Source organism: Alexandromys fortis, unplaced genomic scaffold, assembly GCF_014885135.2.
Source record: "Alexandromys fortis isolate MF-2015 unplaced genomic scaffold, M_Fortis_MF-2015_v1.1 scaffold_54, whole genome shotgun sequence".
In the NCBI taxonomy this organism is placed as follows: domain Eukaryota; kingdom Metazoa; phylum Chordata; class Mammalia; order Rodentia; family Cricetidae; genus Alexandromys; species Alexandromys fortis.
The window spans coordinates 2124971-2152252 of NW_026067958.1; the positions used below are offsets into that span (position 1 = coordinate 2124971).

The 27282-nt window shown below is 38.2% G+C and overlaps 1 protein-coding gene and 1 pseudogene across 15 annotated transcripts in view; one reads left to right on the forward strand and one right to left on the reverse strand.

The window, feature by feature from the left end:
- Positions 1-27282, forward strand: part of Mllt10 (MLLT10 histone lysine methyltransferase DOT1L cofactor) — a 151724-nt gene that overhangs the window by 59067 nt on the left and 65375 nt on the right. For all 15 annotated transcript variants that reach the window (XM_050152650.1, XM_050152648.1, XM_050152651.1 and 12 more), the window contains one exon: positions 16469-16564. In XM_050152650.1, coding sequence (XP_050008607.1) covers positions 16469-16564 — 96 coding nt within the window. The remainder of the gene's footprint in view (positions 1-16468; positions 16565-27282) is intronic.
- LOC126507856 (elongin-C-like) lies at positions 10591-14819 on the reverse strand (annotated as a pseudogene).

Genomic DNA, 27282 nt, shown 5'->3' on the forward strand with positions numbered 1-27282 from the left:
GTCAATTATGTACCACCAGCTTTGGTCAGTTTGAAGGTTTATGTAACCATTTAAGACTGGTGAAACCATCTTTTCCTATAGAGGCTAAATGGCATGTCTACAGTCAATATATTTTTGTAATAGAGGAAAATGGAATTTTTTTGGTTTTTATGTCCAATTGTTCTTTTTTTTATTTTTTTAAATTTTTTAAAATATTTATTTATTTGTTACATATACAATATTTTGTCTGTGTGTATGTCTGCATGCCAGAAGAGGGCACCAGACCTCATTACAGATGGTTGTGAGCCACCATATGGTTGCTGGGAATCGAACTCGGGTCCTTTGGAGGAGCAGGCAATGCTCTTAACCGCTGAGCCATCTTTCCAGCCCCCTTGAAAACCTTTTTAAAAAATATTTATTTATTATATATACAATGTTCTGCCTGTATGCCAGAAAGAAGGCATCAGATCTCATTATAGATAATTGTGAGTCACCATGTGGTTGCTGGGATTGAACTCAGGACCTCTGGAAGAATAGCCAGTGAATGCTCTTAACCTCTGAGCCATCTTTCCAGTCCCCCATTTTGAAAATCTTAGATTTAATCCTATTCAGTAAAAAAATTATCTTTCTTGAAATGTACTCAGTTTCAAGTAGGCTTGCCAGAATCCATATGTCTCTTATTACAGTGAGAAGGGATTATCTCCTGCCCTTGCTTGCAGTCTGCTATTAGTAGTTGGCAAGAGAAGGAGGAGCTTTTGCCAGTGTAAAACACTTAGAGTAGGTGGAAGTTTCTAGGTGGCAGGCTTAGAATTGACTAGATTTACTTGTTGTATAGGGTTACTCATCTCATAAGAGAACTAGAGTGCTTTCTTCTGTGGCTCAGATGAATAAAATCAAATCCTTGTATTGCTGTTTCTTTTCTGTGTCTCAAGCAGAGCTTTCAGCATGGGGGAGTTACCAGGTAGCCACTTTTTTCTTTAAAAAAAAAAAAAACTTATGTATATCAGTGCTCTATTTGCATGTATGCCAGCATGACAGAGGTCATCAGATAGAAGAGGGTATCAGATCCCTTTATAGATGACTGTGAGCTACCATGTGGGTGCTGGAAATTGAACTCTTCTGGAGGAGTAGACAGTACTCTTAACTGCTGAGCCATCTCTCCAGCCCTCCACTTCATTTTTTAAAAAAACTTGTTTTCTTTTTGGAATCTCATATAGAAGCTGAAGCTTTTTCTTATTGAGAGCTAAGAGAGAAGTATAGTCAAGAGCTGGAATAGCTGTAGTATGCTTGATGAAACTGAAGTGTGAGAAAAGAGGAGACACACTGATTCTAGTTTCAGACTTCATCCTTGGGCAGTGAGCACCAGCCCAAGGATTATATATTTAACTCTTTTCTGTTATTCATAGTGCTGAGAACTGAAACTAGGTCCTCATGATTGCTAGGTAGCTGTGGACTGTACATTGAGTTGTGTTCTTAAGCCTGCTTTTTAATTTTTTTTCCCTTCTGAGATAGGGTTTCTCTGTGGAGCCCTGACTGTCCCATGCATTTATCCTGCCAACCAGCTCCCAAATCATGACAGGGAGTCTTATTAATTATGAAAACTTGGCCGGTAGTTTAAGCTTGTTTCTAATTAGTTCTCTTGGTGGGGAGTGGGGTGGGATTTTTGTTTGTTGGTTGGTTTCATTTTTGTTTTTTTGAGACAGGGTTTCTGTAGCTTTGGAGCCTGTCATGGAACTCCAGATTGGCCTCGAGACTCACAAGAAAGAGACTCACTGCCTGTCTCTTTCTCCCGAGTGCTGGGATATAAGGCATACACCACCACTGCCTGGTCTAACTAGTTTTTATAACTTAAATTAACCTATCCTCTGTGCCTGGAAATTCTGCCTATCAGCCTTTAGCTGTTTATTAAACTAATCAGAGTGACATATCTTCCTTTACACCGTGTAATCAGATATCTCAACAGCTGTCCCGGAACTCAGATCTTCCTGTGTGCTGAGATCAAAAGTGTGCACCACCACCACCTAGCTCCAAAAAAAAAAAAAAAAAAAAAAATACTTTTTGTTACAGGGTTACACTCTATAAGCCAAGCTGACTAGGACAACTCATGGCTGTCCTCTTACTTCAGTCTCCTAAAAGCTACAGTCATTATTATAGGCATGAGGCACAGATCCTTACTTCTTTTTAACTTAGGGCTCTTTTTCTTTTTCATTTATTCCTTTTATTAAAAATAGATTATTTTCACATATAATGTATCCTGATTATAGTTGCACCTCCCTTCACACCTCCCAGTTTTTCCCCATCTTCCCTCCCCTCTGTCTCTCATTAGAAAACAACAGGCTTCTAAGAGATACCACCAAACATGACAACATACAACATAATAAAATGGAGCACAAGTAGTCAATGAACATGACAACCCAACAGGAGGAAGAATCCCAACAGCAAGCACAAGAGTCAGAGACCCACTCTTTCTCACAGTTAGGAGTCTCATAAAACGACTAAGCTAATAATAACTAGCTATATCATATACACAGAGGGTATACGTACATAGGTACGTACGTATATACATACATCATATCTATATATGTATGCATATGTGTGCAGAAGCGCCTTCCTTGATCACTATCCACCTAATTTTTTGAGACAGGATCTCTCACTGAACCTGGAGCTCTTGGATTCGGCTAGCCTGGCTGGCCGATAAGCTCCAGGGAGCTGCCTGTCTCCACTCACCAGTGCTGTTTTACAGACATACACCTTTATGCCTGACTAGTACGTGGGTGCTGGAGATCCAAACTCAGGGCCTCTTGCTTAAGACTAATTCATCTCCCCAACCCTAGAATATAAGTTTTTAAGGTATATAGTAATGATTTTATGAATTTCGTTGATATATGTTGTAATGTGTTACATTTTGTCTTTTGTAAATTTTGCGTCTTGTGATTTTGTCTTTGGATAGTTTGACTAAGGGTTTGTCCATCCTCTTTTCAAAGATCAATTTTGTCATGGAGTTTTTGTATTGCGTTTTTAATTTTTATTAATTTTTTTCCTGAATAAGTTTTCTATGCATGTGTATTTGTGCCTAATAGAGATCTTAAGTTGATGTCAAGTATTTTCATCAGTTTCTTTCCACTTTTATTTTTTGAGACGAGGGTCTCATAGTAAGCTTTGAGCTCACAGGTTTGGCCAGACTGACTGGCTGGTAAATCCCAGGGATCTTCCTTCCTGTCTCTCCCAGTGCTGGGATTTCAGGCGCTTTTAGATGGGTGCTGGGGATTAAGTCGGGGCCTCATTCTTTAAGGGAATGGAGTCAGCCCTTGATTCTTGTTAATTCTCTTTGTTTTGATTATGGCTTGGGATTTTCTTGTTTCTCTAAAGTCCTAAGGTACACCTGATGCTTCTTATTTGAGATATTGTTGTTTAATATAAATACTAGGACTGTAACTTCCCTCTTAGGACTGCTTTCATTGTATCTGGTAGACTTTGATAAGCAGTGTTTTAATTTTAATTTACTTAAAGTTTTTTTAAAAAAATTTTTTTCTTATTGATTTCCTTAAGGATCAATTCAGTAGTATGTCATTTCTGCACCAAGAGTTTGTGCGGGTTTTTTTTTTTTTTTTTTTTGTGGTTTCTCTTGCTGTTTATTTCTAATTTTGCCCCACTTGATTGAAATAGACTATAAGAAGTGATTCAGATTCCTATATTTATTGTCACTTTATGTCCTATTATGATATCTTAAAGAAAAATTCCATGGGCTGCTATGTAGAATGTATACTTTGCAGTGTTTGGTTAGAATGTTGATATTTATGAGGTCCTTTTGATCTATGATGTCATTGACGAATGAGATATTGAAGTTACTATTTCTATGTGAGGTCTGTTTTATGAAATAGCTGGTGCATTTGTGCTGTTGGTCTTGCCATGTAGCCCAGGCTTATCTCAAACTTGAGATTCTCCTGCCTCATTTTGAATGTTTCACTTAATTATAGATTTGTACCATCAGGTCTAGTGGCTGTTTTAACTTCTGCTCTTTGCTGTCTCTTCCTTCTCAGACTGTGTGCTTTTCTCTCTCTTTCATTTGAGATAAACTGTCCTCAAACTTGAGGAGATCCACCTGCTTCATCAATGAGAGTGCTTGGGGATACAAGGTTCTTGTCCACTTCTGGTTCATGTAGTCTAAAATTCTATGTAAACTTTTTTGTGAACTATTAATTACACCGTAGTACTTTTGTATGTAGTTGCAATAAAAGGACATTTTAAATATAAATTCAGTACTATTATCAAAATAACTATTGTTAAAGATTCTAATTTGTCAGAAATACTCTGAAAATTTAAACATTAGGTTTTTTCAGAGGTGGGTGTTGGAGGGAGCACATGCCATACATACTCTCTGGAGGTCAGAGGGCAGCTTGTTGGAGCTGCTTTTCTCTCTCCTTTTTTGGTATTCAAGATAGGGTTTCTCTCTGTAGTCCTTGCTGTCCTGGAACTCCTTCTATGGACCAGGCTGGCTTCGAACTTAGAGATTTGCCTTCCAAGTGCTGGGATTAAAGGTTTGCACCACCATTGCCCAGCATGTTGCTTCTCTCTTACTACCATGTAGGTCTGGGTGGTAAACTGCAGTATTTAGACTTGATTGTACCAGCTTGCTGTCCTTAATTTTTTTTTTTTTTTTTTTTTTAAAGACAGACCCTTACTGTGTAACCCTGTCTGGCCTGGAATTCTCAGCTTCTGTCTCTATCCCCCAAGTTCTGGGTTTAGACACATGCACCACTAAACCCAGCATAATGTTAAAATACTAATGTCTTTCATAGCAATAGGGGAAACTTAAAAAAAAAAATTAAGTCTTGGTCCTGGATCTAACCCATGTTCATGATGGATATATAATGCGTTCTCAGATCTAGTCAGTGTTTGGAGTATTTGAATTACCCCCCCCCCCCAATCCTTCTGTGACCTTGACACTCATGAAAAATCGCCTACTGCTTTAGATTTTCTGTGGCTCTATTTCTGAACAGTCCCCCCCCCCTCCCCCGGTGAGTATAGAGTTTATTCAGTGGGTTATGGAAAGAAAGGGAGGGGGAGAGAGGGAGGGAGAAAGAAGCCCATTTCTTAAGTCTTAACAGTGTATTCTTTTTGGCATATACCGTTGGTGAGAGGTAGATACTTTATCAGTTATATTCCTAGTCCTTTTATATTAGTCAGGATTCTCTTAAATTACCAGAATGCAGTATAATATTATGCATGTATACACACATACATACTTATATATGAGTGTATATATTAACTTATACATATTATATATAATATATTAAGAATGTCTATAGGCTGGATCCTCTTATCTGTAAGTCTGTATTATTCTTTATAGCATGACATTAAAATTTATTGGCTTAAAACTATAATAAAAATTTATGGTCTTCTACCTATATATTGGTCAATAATTGGAGTTTAGCAGCTAGTTTTAGCTCAGGGTCTCTTATTCAGTTTTTTTAAAGATGGCTTAAAATATGGTGGTGGTGGGGGCTGGAGAGATGGCTCAGCCATTGGAAGCACTGCCTGTTCTTCCAGAGGACCTGGATTCAATTCCCAGCACCTCCAGGGGCGTTCAGAACTGTCTGTAACTCCAGTTTCAGGGGACCTGACACCCTCACACAGACATACATGCAGGTAAAACACCAACACACATCAAATAAATACATAAATTGTTTAAAATTATTTATTTAAAATGGGGTTTGGAGGAGTGCGGAAGAAATCAGGGAGTAGGCTGACAACTCTTTTGAAGGATTGAGTGAAGGTGGGAGAACATTTTCCAAAATGCCTTACTTATGTGGTTTCACACTGGTATTAGTTGAAATTTTTGCAAAATGGATCATGGTATCTTAGGGCTACCTAAGTATAGTGACAGTGACAACTAGTCTTTCCAGTATGAATGATAGAAGAGAGAAAAGCAATCTGTCTCAACACTACTACTTTTTTCTGGAGTGGTTGTGGCAAAACACTATGTTATTTGTTTTTTTTTGTTCAGACTGTATTAATGGAATATTAACATACTCCTTTGGGGGAGGCCTGTGACAGGATTTCTCTGTGTAACAGCTCTGGCTGTCCTGGAATTCACTATGTAGACCAGGCTGGCCTGGATTTTTTTCGTAATTTTTTTTTTTAAAGATTCATTTATTTTGTGTATGACTACTCTATCTTATCTGAATGTATGACTTTATGCCAGAAGAGGGCATCAGGTCCCATTATAGATGGTTGTGAACCACCATGTCGTTGCTGAGAATTGAACTAAGGACCACTGGAAGAGTAGCCAGTGCTCTTAACTCCTGAACCATCTCTCCAGCCCTCCAGGCTAGCGTTGAACTCATAGAGATCTACCTGCCTCAGCCTCTGCAGTACTGGGATTAAAGGCATGTACCACCACTGGCTGGCTCTCTCCATTTTTGCAGTATATATCTGTTGACTCCATAGATCAGTGTTGGTCAATGAATGGGAGACATTACCTAGGTCTTTGGAGGATGATGGTTAATTTTAGTAGTCAGCTTAGCACAACCTAGAATCACCTGAGAAGGGAGTCTCAATGAAGGATTGTTTTATGAATGTTTTTGTGGAGGGAATTGTCTTGATTGCAGTAATTGAGTACTAAGAACTACCCATTGCTGGATACATATAGTTCTATGGACATTGGGTCCAGCTTGAGTTAGAGTGGAGAAGTGCCTTTTTCATGGGTGCGCTTATTGTTCTTTCCTTCTGACTGTGACTGCAATATGATCATCTCTCAAATTTCTGCTTTTGAAATTATGATGACAAAGGTATTTTTGTAATGCTTTTCTTTCCGTATCTATTTCTTGGCATTCTACTGTTCAGTCTTCTTTTCCTTCAATAATGAAGAAGGGAGGAATCTACAGAAGTAACTAGAGTGGAGTGGATTAAGCAATGCAAGGAGAAATAAATGTCCTTTGGATTTAGTGCTAAAGCAGCTCTTGGGGGATTTTTAAGGTAGTGGTTGGAGCAAAAACTCAATGAAGGTTTTAGCCTGAAGACCAGGGTATAGTGAGAGTACTGAATTCTTTTAAGAGTCTTATATATGGACCTGGAGAAGTAGCTCAACAGTTAGGAATACAGGCTATTCTAGAGGACCAAAGTTCAACTCCCAGCACTATATTCCAGTTTTAGGGAATCTGCCCCCTCTTCTGGCTTCCATGGGAAGCATTCATGTGGTACACAGACACATATACAGGCAAAAACATCAACATATGTAAAAGAATAACAATAAGTAAACCTAAAAACTTTTTTTTAAGGATTAAAATTAAATCTTGAGGCAGATCTCCATGTTTGAGGCCAGCTTGATTTAGGTCTACAGAGCAAGAGTTCCAGGATAGCCACTATTACACAGTAAAACCCACCTTGAAAAAGAATCTTATTTTAAGAACTTAGATATGAAAAAAAAGTGTATGTATAAAGAACATACTATTTTGCTCTAATTTGGTTCAGAAAGAAGTAAAGAAACATGAAAGTAAATTACTTTATTGAAGATAATGCTATGTAGAGTGGCTATAAGGAAGAGTGTTTATTATTAGAGAGTTGAAGTGTAGAGAAAGTAGGGAAGGGGAAAACAGGTTTAGAAAAAAATACTGGCGCCTAAGGGCCAAGAAGATTTCATGAACTCCAACAGTGAGCATAATAAGAGGTTATAGAGTATAAGTTATAGTTGGTGGCACATGCTTTAACTTCTAGCAGAGGTAGGCCCACCTGGTCTACATACTGAGTTCCAGGACAGTCAGTGATATGTAGAGAGATTTTTGTCTGGGAACCCCCTCCATTAAAATAGAGTATTGTCATTTAGTATTTCCTTGGTTCATTTTGGATAGTGGCAGTATCTCTAGGGTGTTGGAATGTGATTCTCCATGGGCTATCTAATTTTTACAAACATCTTAGACTCATGAGGGACTCTGACTTCCTTTCTTCCTGATGATCTTATCCAGGTTATTTATATAGCAGTTTTTGAAAATGGAAGCTCAGTTATTTCGAGCAAAGGGCAGATTTGCATATAGCTATGGAAAATAAAAAGATAATACCACCTTTTGTAGTAATTGACAGGCATACATACTACACAAAGTTGGACTCCTTACAAGGTTCTTCATTCCACTTTGTGATGACAAATATAATATGGACCTCTTCATGATACCTTGTCATCGTTGGGGCTTGGTTGGACCATCAATCAGCACAGTGTAGTCTATTTCTGGTGTAGTGAGTAATAAACTCTTCTTGTCAGTTTGGGAGCATTATGTTCTCTCCTAGCATCCACAATACTACAGTGGGTACCTTGTTAGCATGTTCGCAGAGGCAGAGCTGGGTTTCATATTGGCTGCTCTCAGTGCTTTCTGATAGGTGTGGACCCTGGAGGAATTTCTGATTGCTTCCTTTCCCCTCATACTTACTGTATATCTAGTAGTTCTTTTCACCTTATATGATTATATTTAGACGTTCATTGTAATACTTGAACGGTTGAGTTTGTTGTGCTCTGTGATTTTTGATTTTGCTATCTAGTTACTTTTTGCGGTGTTTATAGAGATTGCTGCTAATGGTCTTTTTTTGTGTTTTGTTTTGTTTTCTTTCTTACTACTTTAAATGGGTTTGAAACTATTGGTCTCTCTCTCTCTCTCTCTCTCTCTCTCTCTCNCACACACACACACAGAGAGAGAGAGAGAGAGAGAGAGAGAGAGAGAGAGAGAGAGAGAGGAGACAAATCCTTATTCTATAGTTTAGAATGTCCTTGAATTTACTGTGTAGCTAAAGGGTGTTAGACTCATAATCAAGTTTGAGCCTTCTGAAACCTGGGATTATAATCTGGTAAAGCAAGAGATTTTTTTTTTTTCCATTTAAAGTAGGCAATAACAGAAACAGATCAATCTGTTTTAGTTGTGCCTTTTCCATTAAGCAGAGAACCAAATGCTTTACTCTCAAATATGGGAATCAAATGGACACTGAGATTGAGCTCAACTATTAACATTTTAAAAATATGTATTTTTACTTTGTATAAATATTTTTATGTATGTGTATGTGCACGCTCTGTGCTCATGAAGACCAGAAGAAAGCATTGGATCTTCTATAACTAGTGTTGTATTCTTTATATGTTTACTCATAGAATCCTTGAGATAATTTAGACTTGGCAGAAAATAGAGTTGAATTACATTTACAAATAGTAAGATAGAGTTGAATTTGAATCTAGTTTGTCTCTTTAATCTTCTCTTAACCACTGTATTATGCTTCTTAAGTATGCCAGTGTGAGTTAGAGTAGTAACAATTTTTTTTTTTTAATGTGTGAGGGTTCTAGCTTACATGTATGTATGTATACTACTTTAATGCACTGTTTGTAGAGGCCAGAAGACAGTGTCAGATCCCCTGGAGCTGGAGTGACAAACGGTTGTGAGCTACTATGTGTGTGCTAGAAACAGAACCTGAGCCCTCCACAAGAGCAACAAGTGATTTTTAACTGCTAAGCCATTACTCCGGCTCCCAGAGAAGTAATGGAGTTTATAGTGAGCTTATTTGATATGAATTGAAAGGTCTGGAAAATGAGATACTTATAGAATGAGATATTTTTGGAGTTGCAGAGCAATGGAAAAGGTGCATGCTAGGTCATGGATGGTTCTGGATATTATTAGAAAAGTGATAGTATAAATATAAATAGGGCTATCAGAAACACTAACTGCAACTATGTGGACTTGAGTATGCATTTTATTTAAAGAGCTGATGAGTCTGATTTCAGTAACATTGGATAGTGAGATGGTAAACATTTGGAAGGCATTTGGAGTTCAGGATAGTTAGGCTCTTTCTTATAATGAAATAATTACTTTCTTTAATTCATAAAAGATAGGAAATTATTTCAGTAGAGAAGAAGTTAGAATAATACCAGATAACTTGAGTGGTGAGGCCTTGCTTAGGAGAAATAACGGAGATAGTAAACATAAAAGAAGACAATTTTTTGGAATATATTATCTTCAAACAGGTTATGGTCTTTAAAAAAATTAACACACAAACACACATACAATATAAATGTTTGTTTCATTTATTTTTTTGTCAAATGATAATTGTCTTCAGTCTTAATTTTGCTCTTTGACTTGAACTCTCGTTCAACATTTAACCCAGTTTTGCCTTTCCTCCCCTTTACTTAACTGACTTAATGTTAGGTATCTTGGGCTAGAGTCATAAGGTCTTTATGATCTCCATGACAGTTTCAGAAAGAAGTTAGCAGCTTCTGGGTCCTTTCAAAGAAAGGAGTCCACAGCCATGCAGGGAGGCAAAATGTTTAAAACCTCTGTTGGACACCTGGGCAGAGGATCTATTTGCTAAAGTCATGGAAACTTAGAGCCCAAAGGCAAAATGAGGACTGTGAGTTTTTATAGGTAAAAGTTTGGTTAAAGACTGTTACATTTCAGTAGGAAAGAATACCCTTTGCCGCTTTTGTGTAAAGTTATACAATTATCCAAGTCTTGGTAAACTTTTCTTTTAGTAAAGAACCATATAATAAATTTTTTTTATGTTGCAGGCTATATATAGCCACCTCTTCTGATCATGTTTCTCCTGCTTCCTCTCTTCTATTCCTTTTCATTTCTTCTCTGACCCCTAGCAATAAACAGCCTCTCTATTTTTGAATAGGTGTGAACATGTTGCTGTCAGTTTCTTTTAGAGACATGGAAACCTCATTCCCCCCCCCCCCCCCCCCATCACTAGGGCTTCATGCGCACTGAGTAAGTGCTCTACCATTTTGCTACAGCTACAGCCCCCAGTTTTTTCTTTCCTTTTAAAAATTAGATTAACTTATTTTATTATTACTTTTATTTAACAATCTAAGAAGTTTACAGCCATCAGCAGTTTCAGTGCATTTTCAGGTGCAGTTGGGAATCTCAGTGGATGGAGCTGTTATAGTGGACCTTGTAGGTAAAACATACATTGCATACTTTGAATAGCACATGTGAAGGGATCTCTCAAAAATTGACCTCATTGTTTGATTCTCAGCAAACTGACCTGGTCCACTCAACATGACCTTTATTGTTTCTGATGTTAGTGTTATTCTCTTTTTACAAGAAATTTATGACCTCTAGAAGATGGTAATTTGATTGATATACATGGGCCTTCACATAGGTTTTTTTTGTTTGTTTGTTTTGTTTTTTGTTTTGTTTTTTCCTTTCTTTTCCACCTACTCCGTTCTCACAAATTCTTCTTTGATCCCACAAGGATCAAGGTTCTGGTCACAGGAAGGGAGTTACTTTCCTTTGGTCACAACTATTTTCTGCAATGCTTGGATGATTAGTACCTCCTCAGTTTTCTTTTTAAAGCAGCCGAGGTTTCATAACTGTTACTTCTAGTCGGTGAATGAAAGCTGAATGCCAAGTTGTTGAGGAAGTCTTCCCTCTCTCCCTCCCTTCTCTCCAGAGAGGGCTGACAACAAGAGTTCCACCTAGACAGCTCTTTAAATGTCCTTCCTGGTACTCAGCCTGTGATCCTTTTTTTCAGTTCCATTTGTTTGTTATAGAAGTCATTGATTGCTTTATGGGCATACAGTTTTTCATTTATGTTTGCTACTCCATAGATTTTCTTTAAAATCACATATTAGCCTATGAGACTGTCTTAGTGAGGGTTTCTATTTCAGTGACAAAACTCTATGACTAAAAGCAACTTGGAGATGAAAGTTTATTTCATTTTACAACTTTCAGGTCACTAAGAGAAGCCAGGGAAGGAGGCAGAAATTGAAGCAGAAGCCTTGGAGAAACACTGCTTGCTGGATTGATTTCCCCCTGGCTTGCTCAAGTTAACTTTCTTTTTATACCCTCAGGACCACCTGCCCAGGGTTGGTATCACTAACCCAAAATGGGCTAGGCACGTCCACATCAATCACTAATCGGGAAATACCCCCACAGACTTGCACAAAGGCCAATATGGATAGAGGAGTTTTCTTAATCGAGTTTCTTCTTGGGTAACTATAGCTTGTATAAGTTGAGAAAAAAAAAAAAACTAATCAGGACAGCAGCTCTAGTGTTAATATTACACTTTTATCACCAAACTTATCCAGAAGTCTAGGGTACAGGAAATCTCTGACTCAGAGCTGATTATTTTTATTATAGCAAAACAGTAGCGAGAGTATTAGTATTTTCTGTATCATTCTTTAAGCCCAGTTCTCATGATACAGTGCAGAGGATCAGATGAAATATATTCCTACTATCTGTCACAGTAAAGGAGAAGACCCTGGGCTTAAGACAGCTCTGTGTGTGTGTGTGTGTGTGTGTGTGTGCGCCCGCGCGTATGTGCATACATACATGATGTACACACATAACACACAAAAGCATAGATGCTCTTTCCTCCTTTATACTATTCTGACTTTTGAGGCAACCTTGAAAAGTTAGTCTAAAAAAATGGTTGTTTTACTTGAAAATAGTAAACCGAGTGAAATGGCCACATCTGAATAGGAAACCAGGAACTGAGTTTATTTAATAACTGGTTATTCAGAAATAAGATATTTAGGTAGAGTATTTTCCATACATTATAATGAGAAAATTATGAGTGTCTTTATACACTGTTTACATTGTATTTACAGCCAAACATTAAATGAGACTTGTTGATTTTTCAAGACGGGTTATTTATGTAGCCCTGCCTGTATTGGAATTCACTTTGCAGACCAGGCTGGCCAGGAATTTACAGAGATCCCCCTGCCTCTGCCTCCCAAGTGCTGGGATTAAAGGCCTGTGTAACTATTGGCTATCCAAAATGGCACTTTGTGATTATTTTCTTCAGAGCAATCAGTCTGCCTCTTCTCTTCCTTCCCTCCTCCTCCTTTTTTTTTCAGGACAATTCTAATGGATGTCCTAGTTTGCTTTCTGTTGTTGTGATAAACACTGACCAAACCTAGTTTTAGACCAAACTGTCTTTGAACTCACAGAGATCCGCCTGCCTCTGCTGTCTCCTAAGTGCTGAGATTAAAGGTGTGCGCCACCACACTTGGTGAAGCTGGACAATTTCAGTGGTGCAAGAAAAAGACATGAATTTGGTGAATAAATGGTTATTTGTGTATAATGCATTTTGGGGGTTTAAGACAGGCTCTCATATATAGTTCAAGCTTACCTCAAACTGCCTGTGCAGTCGAGGATGATCTTGAACTTCTAATCCTTTTGACTAAGTTAAGATTATAGGCTTGCACTATACTTCTCTAGCCTGTTCTTGAAGCCATGAGTGATTATAGAAAATTAAATAGGGTAGAACATTTAAAAAGTGTTTCTACTTATCTTCCACTAATCCAAAATAGTCGTCATTACTAGTAGTATCCTAGATTTTTTTTCCGGTGCATACACAAATAAAAAGAATGGTTGGATAGTTGAAAATTATTTTGTTAAATGGGTGTGAAATAGATTTTGATTTTCAAATAAAAATTTCAGCCCCACCTAACCTTTCTTCTGCTTTGCTATTGACTGTTCAGCTCTGTATTAGAAAAATGAGGTGCTTTAAACAGGCAAAGTAACACATCACTCAGTTAACATACAATAATGCAGTACATGTTTGCATCATTAAAATAAATGTTCCACAGCATAAACAAAAGTAACACACCTTATAATTATATTCTACAACATATATTGGAAGAATATAGTAAATTAGGGGCTGGAGAGATGGCTCAGAGGTTAAGAGCACTGACTGTTCTACTAAAGGTCCTGAGTTTAATTCCCAGCAACCACATGATGGCTCACACCATCTGTAATGAGATCTAGTGTCCTCTTCTGACCTGCAGACATACATGCAGGCAGGAAACTAAATATAATAAACAAATAGTCTTTAAAAAAAGAATATAGTAAATTAATATAGAAATGACTTAACATGTCCCTGCCCCCCCCCCCCCCCAAAGCCACACAGAAAACCTCTTTTTTCTTTTTCTTTTTTTTGTGGTTTTTCGAGACAGGGTTTCTCTGTGGATTTGGAGCCTGTCCTGGAACTAGCTCTTGTAGACCAGGCTGGTCTCGAACTCACAGAGATCCGCCTGCCTCTGCCTCCCGAGTGCTGGGATTAAAGGCGTGCGCTACCACCGCCCGGCCAGAAAACCTCTTTATACAGAAAATTGCAGTATAGTTCATCTAGGCCAGAATTATTTGTACCTTATAAGTTAATGTAATCAAACACATTTTAGTATCCATACATAACAATTCCTAATTCCACTCTTGTGCTTTCTTTGGCTTGTGATTTGGTTGTATTATTCTTGCCTTTTTCTTAGTTATTTACTGTTCCTTGATAAAGTACGCCAAACTTTTATTCATGTCATGTCAACTGGGTTTATTCTTGGGCCTGTAGAAACTGCTGGCTGATTTGATACTTGTTATTGGTCTTATTCAAGGTACCTCAGTTCTTTCACGTATCTTACTGTTCATGTGACCTTTCTAGCTGCTTTCTGCAAGACCATCAAGTGTGTTTTTTTTTAATATTTACTTACTTTTTCTGTAAATTAATATTTTCTTTGCATGTGTGTCTGTGTGAGGGTGTTGGTAAACCTGGAACTGGTGTTACAGACAGCCGTGAACTGCCATGTGGGCCCTGGAAATTGAACCTGGGTACTCAGGAAGAGCAACTCTGACCCATCTCTTTCTTCCTACACCAAACATTTTTTTTTTAGCGATTTATTTATTAGCCGGGCAGTGGTGGCACACACCTTTAATCTCAGCACTCGGGAGGCAGAGGCAGGCGGATGGTGAGTTCGAGGCCAGCCTGGTTTACAAGAGCTAGTTCCAGGACAGGCTCTAAAACTACAGCGAAACCCTGTGTCGAAAAACCAAAAAAAAAAAAAAAAAATATTATATATACAGTGTTTTACCTGAATGCATGCCTGAAGGCCAGAAGATAGTATCAGATCTCATTACAGATGGTTGTGAACTGAGGACCTCAGGAAGAACATTAATCCATGAGCCATTTCTCCATCCCTGGGGCAATGTTTAACATGATGCCTAATAGATTACTTCAGTAGTAGAGGTGGAAGCTATGCAAAGCTTCTTAAAGTTCCTTTTTCCTAGATTTAAATACCACATCCTGTCTATTGCAGTGAGTCACAAGGCTAACTCGGGGTTGGAGGAGAAAGGAGCTGTGGGTTGTGTTCCTTCCTGCCGCCCCAGCTCCCACATGGCTAGCTTTATCCAACATAATTACACGGAAACTGTATTCTTTTAATCACTGCTTGGCCCATTAGTTTTAACCTCTTATTGGCTAGCTCTTACATATTGATCTAACCCATTTCTAATATTCTGCGTAGCCCACGAGGTGGCTTACCAGGGAAGATCTTAAACTGCGGCTGTGTCGGGTGGGAGAATCATGGCGACTCTCTGACTCCCAGCATTCTGTTCTGTCTACTCCACCTACCTAATTTTCTGTCCTATCAGGCCAAGGAGTTTTCTTTATTAGTTAACCAGTGAAAGCAACAGATAAGATACAAGATTCACCTCCATCACTTTTTGATAGAACAATGATGTTCAATTGCCAAAAATGGAAGTATCACTGTTTTGGAGTAATCAATTAAAAGAAGTATAGAAAAGTTTCTTCTAAAATTTGAATGAAAAGTTTTATTCTGTTTACATTTTTTGTTTCACTGTATTTATACTACAGCCAGAAACAGTGGTTGTTTTTAGAATGTTGTATTAAGAACTGTATCCTTAATTTTTATGTGTTTTGTTCTGCTCGAATATAATAATGCTTTTTAGGACAGGGAAAGGAAACTTATTCTTCTTGCCTTGAACAGGTAAAGTGGTTTAATGGGTTAAGTTTTTATGCATTGTGGTAAATAGATAGATTCAACTAACTGAATATTCATACACAGTACTGAGAACATTTTCATAGAAAACCTTTGATAGTAAAAAAAAGTTGGGATCTTATGTAATTTCTTATTTAACGACTTTTTTTTTGTATTGAGGTGTGGATTGGTTCTAGTGCTTCACAGTTATATTAGTATAACCTTGCCTTGCCCTCCCCCTTTGTTGTTTTTGTTTTGCTTTTGGTTGTTATTAGAAACTGAGGAAACAATTTCTTTGCTCTAGTTTCTTTGTCCTAATGTCTAGTTACTGAACGTTCAGTCCATGGAGGTGCACATAAAGAGTCACAGCACTGAGGTGGTTCAGGTGGGGTATTTCTCATTCTAGGTCTTACACAGGAGCCACTTCTTTTCAAAACAGTGAAAGCCCAAAGAATTAATTATGTGTGTGTGCTATGTGAAGTGTCCTGTAGATCTTAAAGTGCTATTTATAAAAAAAATATTTTTAGGAAGGAAAAAATTCTATTTTTGCTACATATAAATATAGCAAATAGAGACAGCCTTTAGTTATTCATTGCTATTACTTAGATTGGGCAAAGATAAGGAAGGGCCATTTTAAAATAATTTTTATACATAACTGAAAAAATGGGTGATTTTTTTTACAAAGGTTATAAAAGAATATTACGAATATATGAATTATTAATTTTAAAACATCTTACTTTTGTTTATTTTTAGAAATACAAAGAAAAGGACAAACACAAACAGAAACACAAGAAGCAACCAGAACCATCACCTGCCTTGGTTCCTTCATTGACTGTTACTACAGAAAAAGTAAGATTGAAGTATCAAATTTTTTTTTAAATATTTATTTATTACGTATACAGTGTTCTGTTTGTATGTTTCCCTGCAGGCCAGAAGAGGGCACCAGATCTCATTACAGATGGTTGTGAGCTACCATGTGGTTGCTGGGAATTGAACTCAGGACCTTTGGAAGAGCAGGCAATGCTCTTAACCTCTGAGCCATCTCTCCAGCCCTCAAATTTTGTTTTATGTAATTAATGAAATACTGGTTTTTGACTTCTAAGGAGTCTCTTCATTCCCAGTGCTCTGGTTACAATTTTGCCCACCTTTCTAGCCATGTATGCACTTAGAACTATCGCCTTTTTAGTCCTTTATGCTGTTTTCTGTTTGTTCTGTTCTTGTCTTCAAGGACCATGATAACAAGTGAATGACACTGTCCAAATTAAGAAATAGGGTTTAATTCAGACTTCAGCTACCTGTGACTTAGAAATCTGGCTTCACCACTTAGTAATTGAACCTAAGGTTGATTTTCGTCTCTGCAACACTATTTCAATACCTGTAAAATAGGGGAAATAATAATTGAAATTGATTAAGATAAAATATTTATTATTACTAACTATATTATTAAAAACATTAAAAGAACACATACATCTGGTTCATATTAATTGTTAGGCTCACTCAGATTATCATAAGATGATTTGAAAACAGCCTAGAAATGGGAACATTTGGCTGGGAAAGAGGGGTGAGTGAGGAAGTGCATTTGGAGATGAGGCCAATATAAGGGTCTCTCCACAAAGGTCTAGCTACATAGGCCTCGTGTAAAACCTCGCCTTGGTGTTAGTGAAAATGGAGCTATTAGGCAGAACTGAAATTAAATATGGTTTGTAACTTGAGTTTTATAAGGTGTTTCAGTTGCTTTGGTGAAGGTATGGGGAGGAGAGAAGGTAGGAAGACTAGACGCCAGAGAGGCTATCAGGAGGTTCTTAAAATAGCCTGCCACTGAAGGTGGCACTAAAACTGGAGATACAGGGGTGCTCAAATTTGGGTACATTCAAACACGAACCCCTTCTGACTTTATAAAAGATACGCGTGAGGCTTTAGAAGAAAGAATTGTCATGTATACAGGTTTTGGTATCAGAACATGTTACCACAGTTCAGCATTTTAAAATAAAATAAAAATTTATCATGTCTCTGGTTCTGTTTGCAAGATAGTCTGGATACATTGTACTAGTCTATCATAGTTAAAGGCTAAAATCAGAGTGTCGGATCACCTCTCACTGGGATGAATCTTCTAAACTCAGGTTGTGGTTGTAGGATTTTGAGGCTCCATTTCTGTGTCAGCCACCCCCTTTCCAGGCAGCCCACTTTTCTTCCCTAGGTCCCTCTCCCTGGTCAGCTCCTTCATCCCAGAGCAGGGAGCATCATGTTTAATGTTTTTCTAACTTTACCTCTGCTGTGTCTTCTGCCTTTAATTAATTTGCAGTCCTTTATATTCAGAACCAGATTGTCTTATTTTTATGGTAGAACAGGAGGGTGAAAGAGGAAAAAGCCTTTGATTTTGGTACCTGGAGATTTAGTTTTTGTGTCATTGTTTTTCTAAAAAGTTCGTAGAAGCATGTAAGCATCAATTTATTTCTGTTTTTAAATTTGTGACAAATTGAGCCTAATCGTTAAAAAAAGTAATCTTAATAGATCCGTTACTTTTTATAATTAGTAGGGGACATAGTAGTTTTCTTACCATCATTGCAAATAACTTAAGGGTTTTAATTTAATTTTGCGTCCCCAGGGGTCTCCACATGCAAGAAGATTTTCTGTAGTTAGTGAGATTTCCTTCTTGCAGTATTTATAGGAGAGGATAAAGGCCCACCCTCCCTCCCTTGCTGTTTCCTTCTTTCCTGTTTTGTATTGAAGTTAGAATACGAGGCCTCATTACTGCTAGGCAAGTGGTTTCCTACTGAGCTGTACCCCAGCACCAGCCCTGTAAGACTTGTTTGCTTTCAAGATGGGGTTTCTCTGAGCTGTCCTGGAAATGCACTTTTGTGGGCCAGGCTGGCCTCTGCCTCCCGAGTGCTGGGATTAAAGGCATGTATCACCACCTTCTGCCGAGACTTTTTGAATTGCTTTCCTATGTTTAATTTTTATACTTTAAAATTTTAATGATTTATATTTTAAGAAATCTTACAGACTTTTGTTATAATGAAGTCAAAGTACAAATTTATAAAAGTCACGTTCTTTTTGTTCTTTCCCTGCACTATCTACCAAGACAGTTATATTTGAAGGTTGAGCTTTTCTTTGTTTTTTGTTTGTTTTGAGACAAGGTTTCTCGATGTACCCCTGGGTGCTCTGTAGACCAGGCTGACCTCTCTACCTCAGAGATCTGCCTGCCTCTCCCTCCCCAGTGCTGGGATTAAAGGCATGTACCACCATTACCTGGCTACTTTTTAAAGTAATCTTAATTTGGAAAAAATATAAATGCTTATCTTATAGTAAAGTTCAGTATACCAGGTACATTGGTTATTTTGTTACTTTTAATTTAGTTATAATCGTTATGTAATAAGTTACACATATTTAAAGTAAAACAATATTAAAATTATAAAGAGGATGATAAGGAGGAAGCAGGTCTCAGTGTGTTGATTTGCCTGGCTAGAGATGCACAGAATGCCACCTACCTCTGTCTCCGGAGTGAGTGCTGGGGTTAAAAGTGTGCAGCGACACAACAAAAAATGCATTTTTGATAAATTTTCAAGTACATGTATTAATAAAAACTACCACCATGGTTCTAGGCAAAAAATGTGTTTTATAATTATCTTCTGTGTCTCCCATTCCCATCTCTCCTTAGGTAATTCTGCCTTTTGTAGCTTTAAATTAGTTTGAATTCTTTAGAAAGTTTAAAAGGAGAAAGATACAGTGTGACACTTTTTAAATTTTGGCTTGGATTATTTCATTCTGCATAAGATTTGAACTGTGTTATGTGTATCAATAGTTGAATCATTTTTGTCATTGTCTGCTTTCTTGTTTTATGGCTAGAATAGCTTGCTTATTGATTCAGTAGTTGGTGAATATCTAGGTTTCTGGTTTGGGGCTATTACAAATAAAGCTGCTATGAGCATATTACAAGCCTTATATAGATATGCTTTTTATCTTTTTGACTTTTCTGTAGCACAAATAATTAAAACCTAGAGACAGATATTGGGAAAAACAGAGTAGCCAACCATTCGAGAGACCTTTTACCTCTCTCTACCAATGCTCAGACCTAAGGGACGATTTTCACATTGCCAAACCTCAGACTGGACACTCCACTGAGCTCCTCCCCCTTATATTCTTCTCTTTGCCCAGCCACATTGCTCCTCTGTCCACCTCCCTATTGTTGGGGTTCAAGGCACGTGATCCCCAGTGCTGGGTTCACCTTTGTATGAGCTCTGTTTTCCTTTTAGACAGACAGTTTTAATCTTCTGTAGCCCAGGGTGTCCTTGAACTCACAATTCACCTGCCTCAGCCTCCCAAGTGCTGGGATTAAAGGCATATGCCACAACTGCCTGGCTTTGTTCTCTTTATTTTTAATTTTAACTGCTGCTTTACTTGGGATTAGTGTTGGCATATCTTTACTCATCCATTTCCTTCATACTCTGTGTGTCTATACTTAATGTCTTAGTTACTTTTCTGTTGTGATAACAACATTGACAAAGGCAACTCAAGAAAAGTAGCTCATTCTGTTTAATGGTTCCAGGATAAAGTCCATCCTGGCAGGGAAATCCCAGCACTAGGAGCCTGTCTGAGCCATGGCGAGTTAGTCATATGGCACTTGCAGAGGGAAATGGCTGTCTGTGCTAAGCTCTTCCACTTTTTTGGTTTTTGAGTCAGGGTTTCTCCGTGTACCTTTAGAGACTGTCCTGGAACTCACTCTGTAGACCAGGTTGGCCTCAAACTCAGAGATCCACCCGCCTCTGCCTCCTGAGTGCTGAGATTAAAGGTGTGCACCATCACTGCCACTGGGGTACTCTTCTACTTGAGTCCATGATCCTAGCCCAAGGACTGTGGCTGCCTGCAATGATGAAGCCTTCCTACCCCCAGTTAACCTGACCAAGATAACCTCCCTTGAATAAGCAGGTGGTCCTAGATGTCATCATGTCGACAGTTTAGATTAACCATTGAAAGTAGGTTTCTTCTAGGCCACACATGGTTTTTGAACTTTGATCTACTCTGACAATCTTTCTGTGATTAAACCATGTTTAGGACATTTAATTTATATACTATGGCTACTAGGGACCATAATTGTTACTATTTTCTATTGGTTGATTTTGTTTTTTTCTTTTCTCTATCATTACAGCCTTTTGTGATTTTTTTTTTTTTTTTGTATTCTGTTCTCCTTTTTTTTGTTCTCCCCTCCCCTTCCTCTCTTTTTGTTTCTGGCCTTTATCTTGCTTATAATGGCCTATTTTATTGAGGCACTGTTTGAGGATCTTCTGTGTGGCTCTAGGTGGACTCGACTCAATGTTCTTGTGTATTGGTTTTCAGAATGCTAAAATTGGGTGTAGGTTATCATGCCTTTTATTGAACATCAAACCATACACACACTTTTAATTACTGGCTCGATGATTTTGATATTCTTGTTGTATCTGATGCTGTTTTTGATGCTCTTAGTTTTTTTTAATTTTAATTTTTTATTAATATTTATTGAGTTCTACATTTTTCTCTGCTCTCCTCTCTGGCACTCCCCTCCCCACTTTAACCCTCCCCTTAGGTCCCCATGCTCCCAATTTACTCAGGAGATCTTGTCTTTTTCTACTTTCTACTTCCCATGTAGATGAGATTTATGCAAGTCTCTCCTAGTGTCCTCATTATTGTCTAAGTTCTCTGGGATCTTTGCTTTATGTTTAAAAATCGCCTATGAGTGAGTGAGTACATGTTGTGATAATTGTCTGGGTTATCTCACTCAAAATAATGTTTTCTAGCTCCATCCATTTTCCTGCAAAATTCAAGATGTCGTTATTTTTTTCTGCTGTGTAGTACTCCATTGTGTAAATGTACCACATTTTCCTTATCCATTCTTCGGTCGAGGGGCATTTAGGTTGTTTCCAGGTTCTGGCTATGACAGACCAAGCTGCTATGAACATAGCTGAGCACATGTCCTTGTGGCACGGTTGAACATCCTTTGGATATATACCCAAAAGTGGTGTTGCTGGGTCTTAAGGAAGGTTGTTTTCTAATTTTCTTAGAAATCATCACACTGACATTCAAAGGAGATGTATCAGCTTGTATTCCCACCAGCAATGCAGGAGTGATCCCTTTTCCCCTCAACCTCTCCAGCATAAGTTGTCATCAGTGTTTTTGATCTTGGCCATTCTTACAGGTGTTAAGATGGAATCTCAGAGTTGTTTTGATTTGCATTTCTCTGATGACTAAGGATGTTGAACATTTCCTTATGTCTTTCAGCCATTTTAGATTCCTCTTTTGAGAGTTCTCTGTTTAGGTCTGTACTCCATTTTTTTTATTGGATTATGTGTTCTTTTGGTGTCCAATTTCTTGAGTTTTTTTTGTATATTTTGGAGATCAGACCTCTGTCTGATGTGGGGTTAGTGAAGCTCTTTTCCCATTCTGTAGGCTGCTGTTTGTCTTGTTGACTGTGTCCTTTGCTTTACAGAAGCTTTTTAGTTTTAGGAGGTCCCATTTATTAATTGTTTCTCTCAGTGTCTGTGCTGCTGGAGTTATATTTAGGACATGGTTTCCTGTGCCAATGCGTTCAAGTGTACTTCCCACTTTCTCTTCTATGAGATTCAGTGTGGCTGGCTTTATGTTGAGGTCTTTGATCCATTTGGACTTGAATTTTGTGCATAGTGATAGATATGGGTCTATTTTCATTCTTCTACATGTTGATATCCAGTTATGCCAGCACCACTTGTTACATATGCTTTCTTTTTCCATTTGTTATTTTTTGTGTCTTTGTCAAAAATCCGGTGTTCAAAGATGGGTGGATTGATATCCAGGTCTTCTATTTGGTTCCATTGGTCCTCCTGTCTATTCTTATGCCAAAACCAGGCTGTTTTCAGTACTGTAGCTCTGTAGTAGGGTTTGAAGTCAGGGATTGTGATGTCTCCAGAAGTTCTTTTATTGTATAGGATGGCTATCCTGGGTTTTTTGCTTTTCCATATGAAATTGAGTACCATTCTTTCGAGGTCTTTGAAGAATTTTGCTGGGATTTTGATGGGCATGCATTGAATCTGTAATGCTCTTAGTTTCTTAAAGATTTTTTTTAAAATAATCTTTTAGTAGTCCTTGCTTGCTGCAGAAATTACCATGTCCTAGTAAAAGGAACCAGAGTAAATAGACAAACCTTCAGTAGTATTCTGTTGTGAGGTATGGGCAGAGAAGGCTCTCTATATTTGTATTAAGTCTTAGAACTTAAGTGTTTCTGTGACCATGAATTTTACAAATGTTTCTCTGTTTTTAACCATCCCTCTACCTCCCTCAAGGGGGAAAACAGGGTGTACTGATAGAAGTTATAGTCCCCAACCCCCAGCACTGATAAAACTCGAACATGTTAAGGTATGGTTAGCTAGTTCCTCCCAAGGGCAGGACTTGTTAAGAACAGAATGCTCTGAATGGTTCTAAGATTGCTGCCAAGCCTTACAATCAGAGTTGATTCCCAGGCTCCATCCACCTGGTCTAAGGAAAAAACCAGCTCTGACAGATACACACAAGAGTGTGCACCGTAGCACACCCTTCCCCATGGAATCAATAACATTAAATAGACAACAGACAAAAACAGATGTTCTAAGAACTCTCCAGTGGTTTCTTTTTTTTTTTTTAATATTTATTTATTTGTTATGTATACAATATTCTGTCTGTGTGTATGCCTTCAGGCCAGAAGAGGGCACCAGACACCATTACAGATGGTTGTGAGCCACCATGTGGTTGCTGGGAATTGAACTCAGGACCTTTGGAAGAGCAGGCAATGCTCTTAACCTCTGAGCCATCTCTCCAGCCCACCAGTGGTTTCTTTTGTGAATCCCTGGGGACTATTCTCCTAAATTCTCTGAGGACCTGCTAGAGTTTCTAAAGGTAAAATTCTCAACTATGAGGGTCCTCCTGGGAGTTTTTCCCTTGGCCTGGTCTACATTGACCTGTTAGGTTTCCCAGCTCTGGTTTAGTTGCTTAATCTGGTATAAGTTGTCATGTTTCTCTATTTTATTTGCTTCTCTAGTGTGTTGGGGAGCAGCTTGTTTCTGACTACTTTTCTGGTGATTTTCAGGCTGTTATGTACACTTTGTATGTGTTTCATTTCAGAGTGAAGACTTAAAAGCTCTTTAGGTTGGACTACAAAGTAGGAATCCTAATGTCTTAGACATTTACTGATAGACACTACATCTTCTTACTTTGGTGTAATGTTTGCTTTTTTATGGATTGTTAAGAAAATATCTTGTTCTTTTTTTTTTTTTCTTTTGATTTCTTGTTTGTCGCAGAGGTTAATTAGAATTGTTTTAGTGCCAGGCGTTGGTGGCGCAGTCCTTTAATCCCAGGAGGCAGAGACAGGTGATCTCTGTGAGTTCGAGGCCAGTCTGGTCTACAAGAGCTAGTTCCAGGACAGGCTCTAAAGCTACAGAGAAACCCTGTCTTACCGCCCCCTCCCCCAAAAAAAAGAAACCGAATTGTTTTACTTTGTTTTGAAATATCTTCCATTATCTTGGTTATTTGTTTTTAATTTACTTTCTTTATGTCACTTCCTTTAAATTTATTGACTCTTTTGTATTGTTTTATTTCATAACTCATTTTTTTACTATTTGTTCATCCAGTTATTGTTGAAAGATAGGTATGAATAGCTGAGGGTTTGGAGGTAATGGGAGGAACTAACTATGCAGGTGAAACATAATATCAGGAAGGGAGACTCTAGCAGGTTACTCTGGGTTGAACGTGGGTGGGTATATAGGTATACACACAAGCTGCACAGAAGTATGCACAAAGGCCAGAAACACACACACAGGTAGAGAAAGAAGCTCTGTCTGTCTGGATCTTAACTATGTAGACCATGCTGGCCTTAAGTCACAGAGACAGGATAAGATTCTTTCTTTCCACTGGCTTCCAAGGCTTAAACTCAAGTCTCCATTTCTGTTTTTTGAAGTAGGATAATTTCTATAATGGGTTCTCCAAGTTATCTAGGGAAAATCTATGGCTCTTTTGAGACTTTTGTCTGTAGTGTGAATTCTAGTTTGTCTTAATAATAAAAACACAGAGTCAGATATAGGGGTAAATGCTGACAGAGAAGTAGAGCAGCCAGCCACTAGTTCTTCTACGACATCCTTCCCACTGAATAGGGTGTCCTATCTCTACTAGTTCTCAGTCTGCACTCCTATCCTCCTCCTCCCTTATATTCCTCTCTGCCCAGCCATATCCCTTCCAGTCTCCACCTTCTTAGTGTTGGAATTAAAGGTGTGCGACTAGGTACTGGGATTAAAAGTGTGAGCCACCACTGCCTGGCTCTGCTTCTCTTTGATTCTGGATTAATCTAGTGTAGCCCAGGGTGGCATTGAACTCACAGAAGCCTCTGCCTCCCCAAGAACTGGATTAAAGGTTTGTGCTACCACTGCCTGGCCTGTGGCTGACTAGTATCCTGCCCCTAACTCTGATTCTCAGGCTAACTTTATTTGTTACGGCACAAACGAAATATCATATTTGTCCAGTATTTTACACCTACTCATGATTGAAGAAATAGCCCTTCTCTGTTGTTACTTTCCAATTCACCAGCATAAATGACAGAGCCTTGTACAACAGTATGACACAAATACAGATTTTAAATAAAACCATAACTGAAAATTTTGGTTCCCTAGTACAGAGTCATTTCTTCTTTATAAATTTAAGGGTTTTGTTTAAAGTAGGAAATAATTTGTACCTAGTATAGCAACTTAGTAGTTATATTAATGTCGTATTTTAGCAGCAGCCTAGTGACTCCAGGCTGTGAAACAAAGCATATTCTTTTTTTTTAAATATTTATTTATTTATTTATTATGTATACAATATTCTGTCTGTGTGTATGCCTGCTGGCCAGAAGAGGGCACTAGACCCCATTACAGATGGTTGTGAGCCACCATGTGGTTGCTGGGAATTGAACTCAGGACCTTTGGAAGAGCAGGCAATGCTCTTAACCTCTGAGCCATCTCTCCAGCCCACAAAGCATATTCTTAATTACTCATTAAATTGCCTGTAAATCAGAACGACCAATGTTTGCACGCATTAATTAAGTGATTCTTATTACAACCAAATAGCCAGTTTTCTTTCAAAGGATAGACTGTATTATGGGGCTAGGAAGATGGCTCAGTAGGTAAGAGCTCTTGTCAGAGGACCCAGATTTGGTTCCTAGCCCCAAACTTGGTGATAACAGCCACCTGTAACTCTTAGTTACAAAAGATCTGACACTCTCTTCTGACCTCTGCAGGCGCTGCATGTTCATGGTAAATAGACAAAATACCTATAACACATAGAATAAAAATAAATGAAGCCTTTAAAATTACATTTGTTTATGTTAATTTAAAAGAGGACTGGGGCTGGGCAGTGGTGGCGCATGCCTTTAATCCCAGCACTCAGGAGGCAGAGGCATGTGGATCTCTGAGTTTGAGGGTAGCCTGGGCTACAAGAGCTACCAGGACAGGCTCCAAAGCTACAGAGAAACCCTGTCTCTTAAAAAAACAAACAAACAAACAAAAACAACAAAAGGGACTGGGGTTGCTAGAGACAGGGTTCAGCGAGTAAAAGCACAAGTAGTGTTTGTAGAGGATTTGGGTTCAATTTTTAGCACCCACGTGGTGACCTTGGGTTCATTACTCAACCACCCTTAGGATGGTAGCTCAGAACCAATTCCAGGGGTATCTGACCTCTTCTTTTGAACTCAAGCATGCACTTGGTGTACCACATACGTACATGCAGGGAAAACACTCGTATACACTTAAAAACCGGAAAAGGCTATACTGCCTTCAGTCGAGTGTACCCTAGCCACCTTTCTTTCACTTTGACAGCATACACAATGGGATCATTATAAGGAAGGAAGGGTTTTTTAGATCATAGTTTCAGTGGCTTTGGTGTAGAGTTGCTTGGTCTCATTGCTTTAACCTGCATTGGTAGAGGTCATCTGTTCATCTCAAGGTGAAAAGGGGAAGTTAGGCCCTGAGTGTCTTCTTCATAGGCATGTCTGTGGTGCCTAATTCCACTAGGCCCCACCTGTAGGTTCCACTGCCTTGAACTTGTTAGCCAGGTCTTAGCATTGGGTCCTTGGCTATAGTCAAGATCTAAACTCTAGCAAGTATGAGAGATCTGCCTGCCACTGCCTCCCAAGTGCCACCACTACCCAGCAAGATTTGATTTTCAAAACATTTCTCTTAGTTTTTTCTTTTGAATATTGATTTTGCAAAAATCACCAGCCATTTTTAAAATTGATTTTTATTATTTTACAATTTCAAGTTTATTCTCAGACTAAGTGTTGCATAGAAATTAATACTTGTGTATCTTTAGATTTTTTAATTTCACACTACGTTCAAACGTATATCACAAAGATTTATTCAAAATTTATTACTAGTTATGTTCAAGGTAGTGTATTTAAACACATTGGATACTTGTGAATATACTGGTGATATAAAGTCTCTTGCTCCTGAGGGATGCTATGAATCATGTTAATTAGCATACATCTAGTTTGTGTACATCCACACTCACTTTATTTGCCTTTATTTAGCCATACATTGCTTTACTTCAGTTTGCAGAGAAAT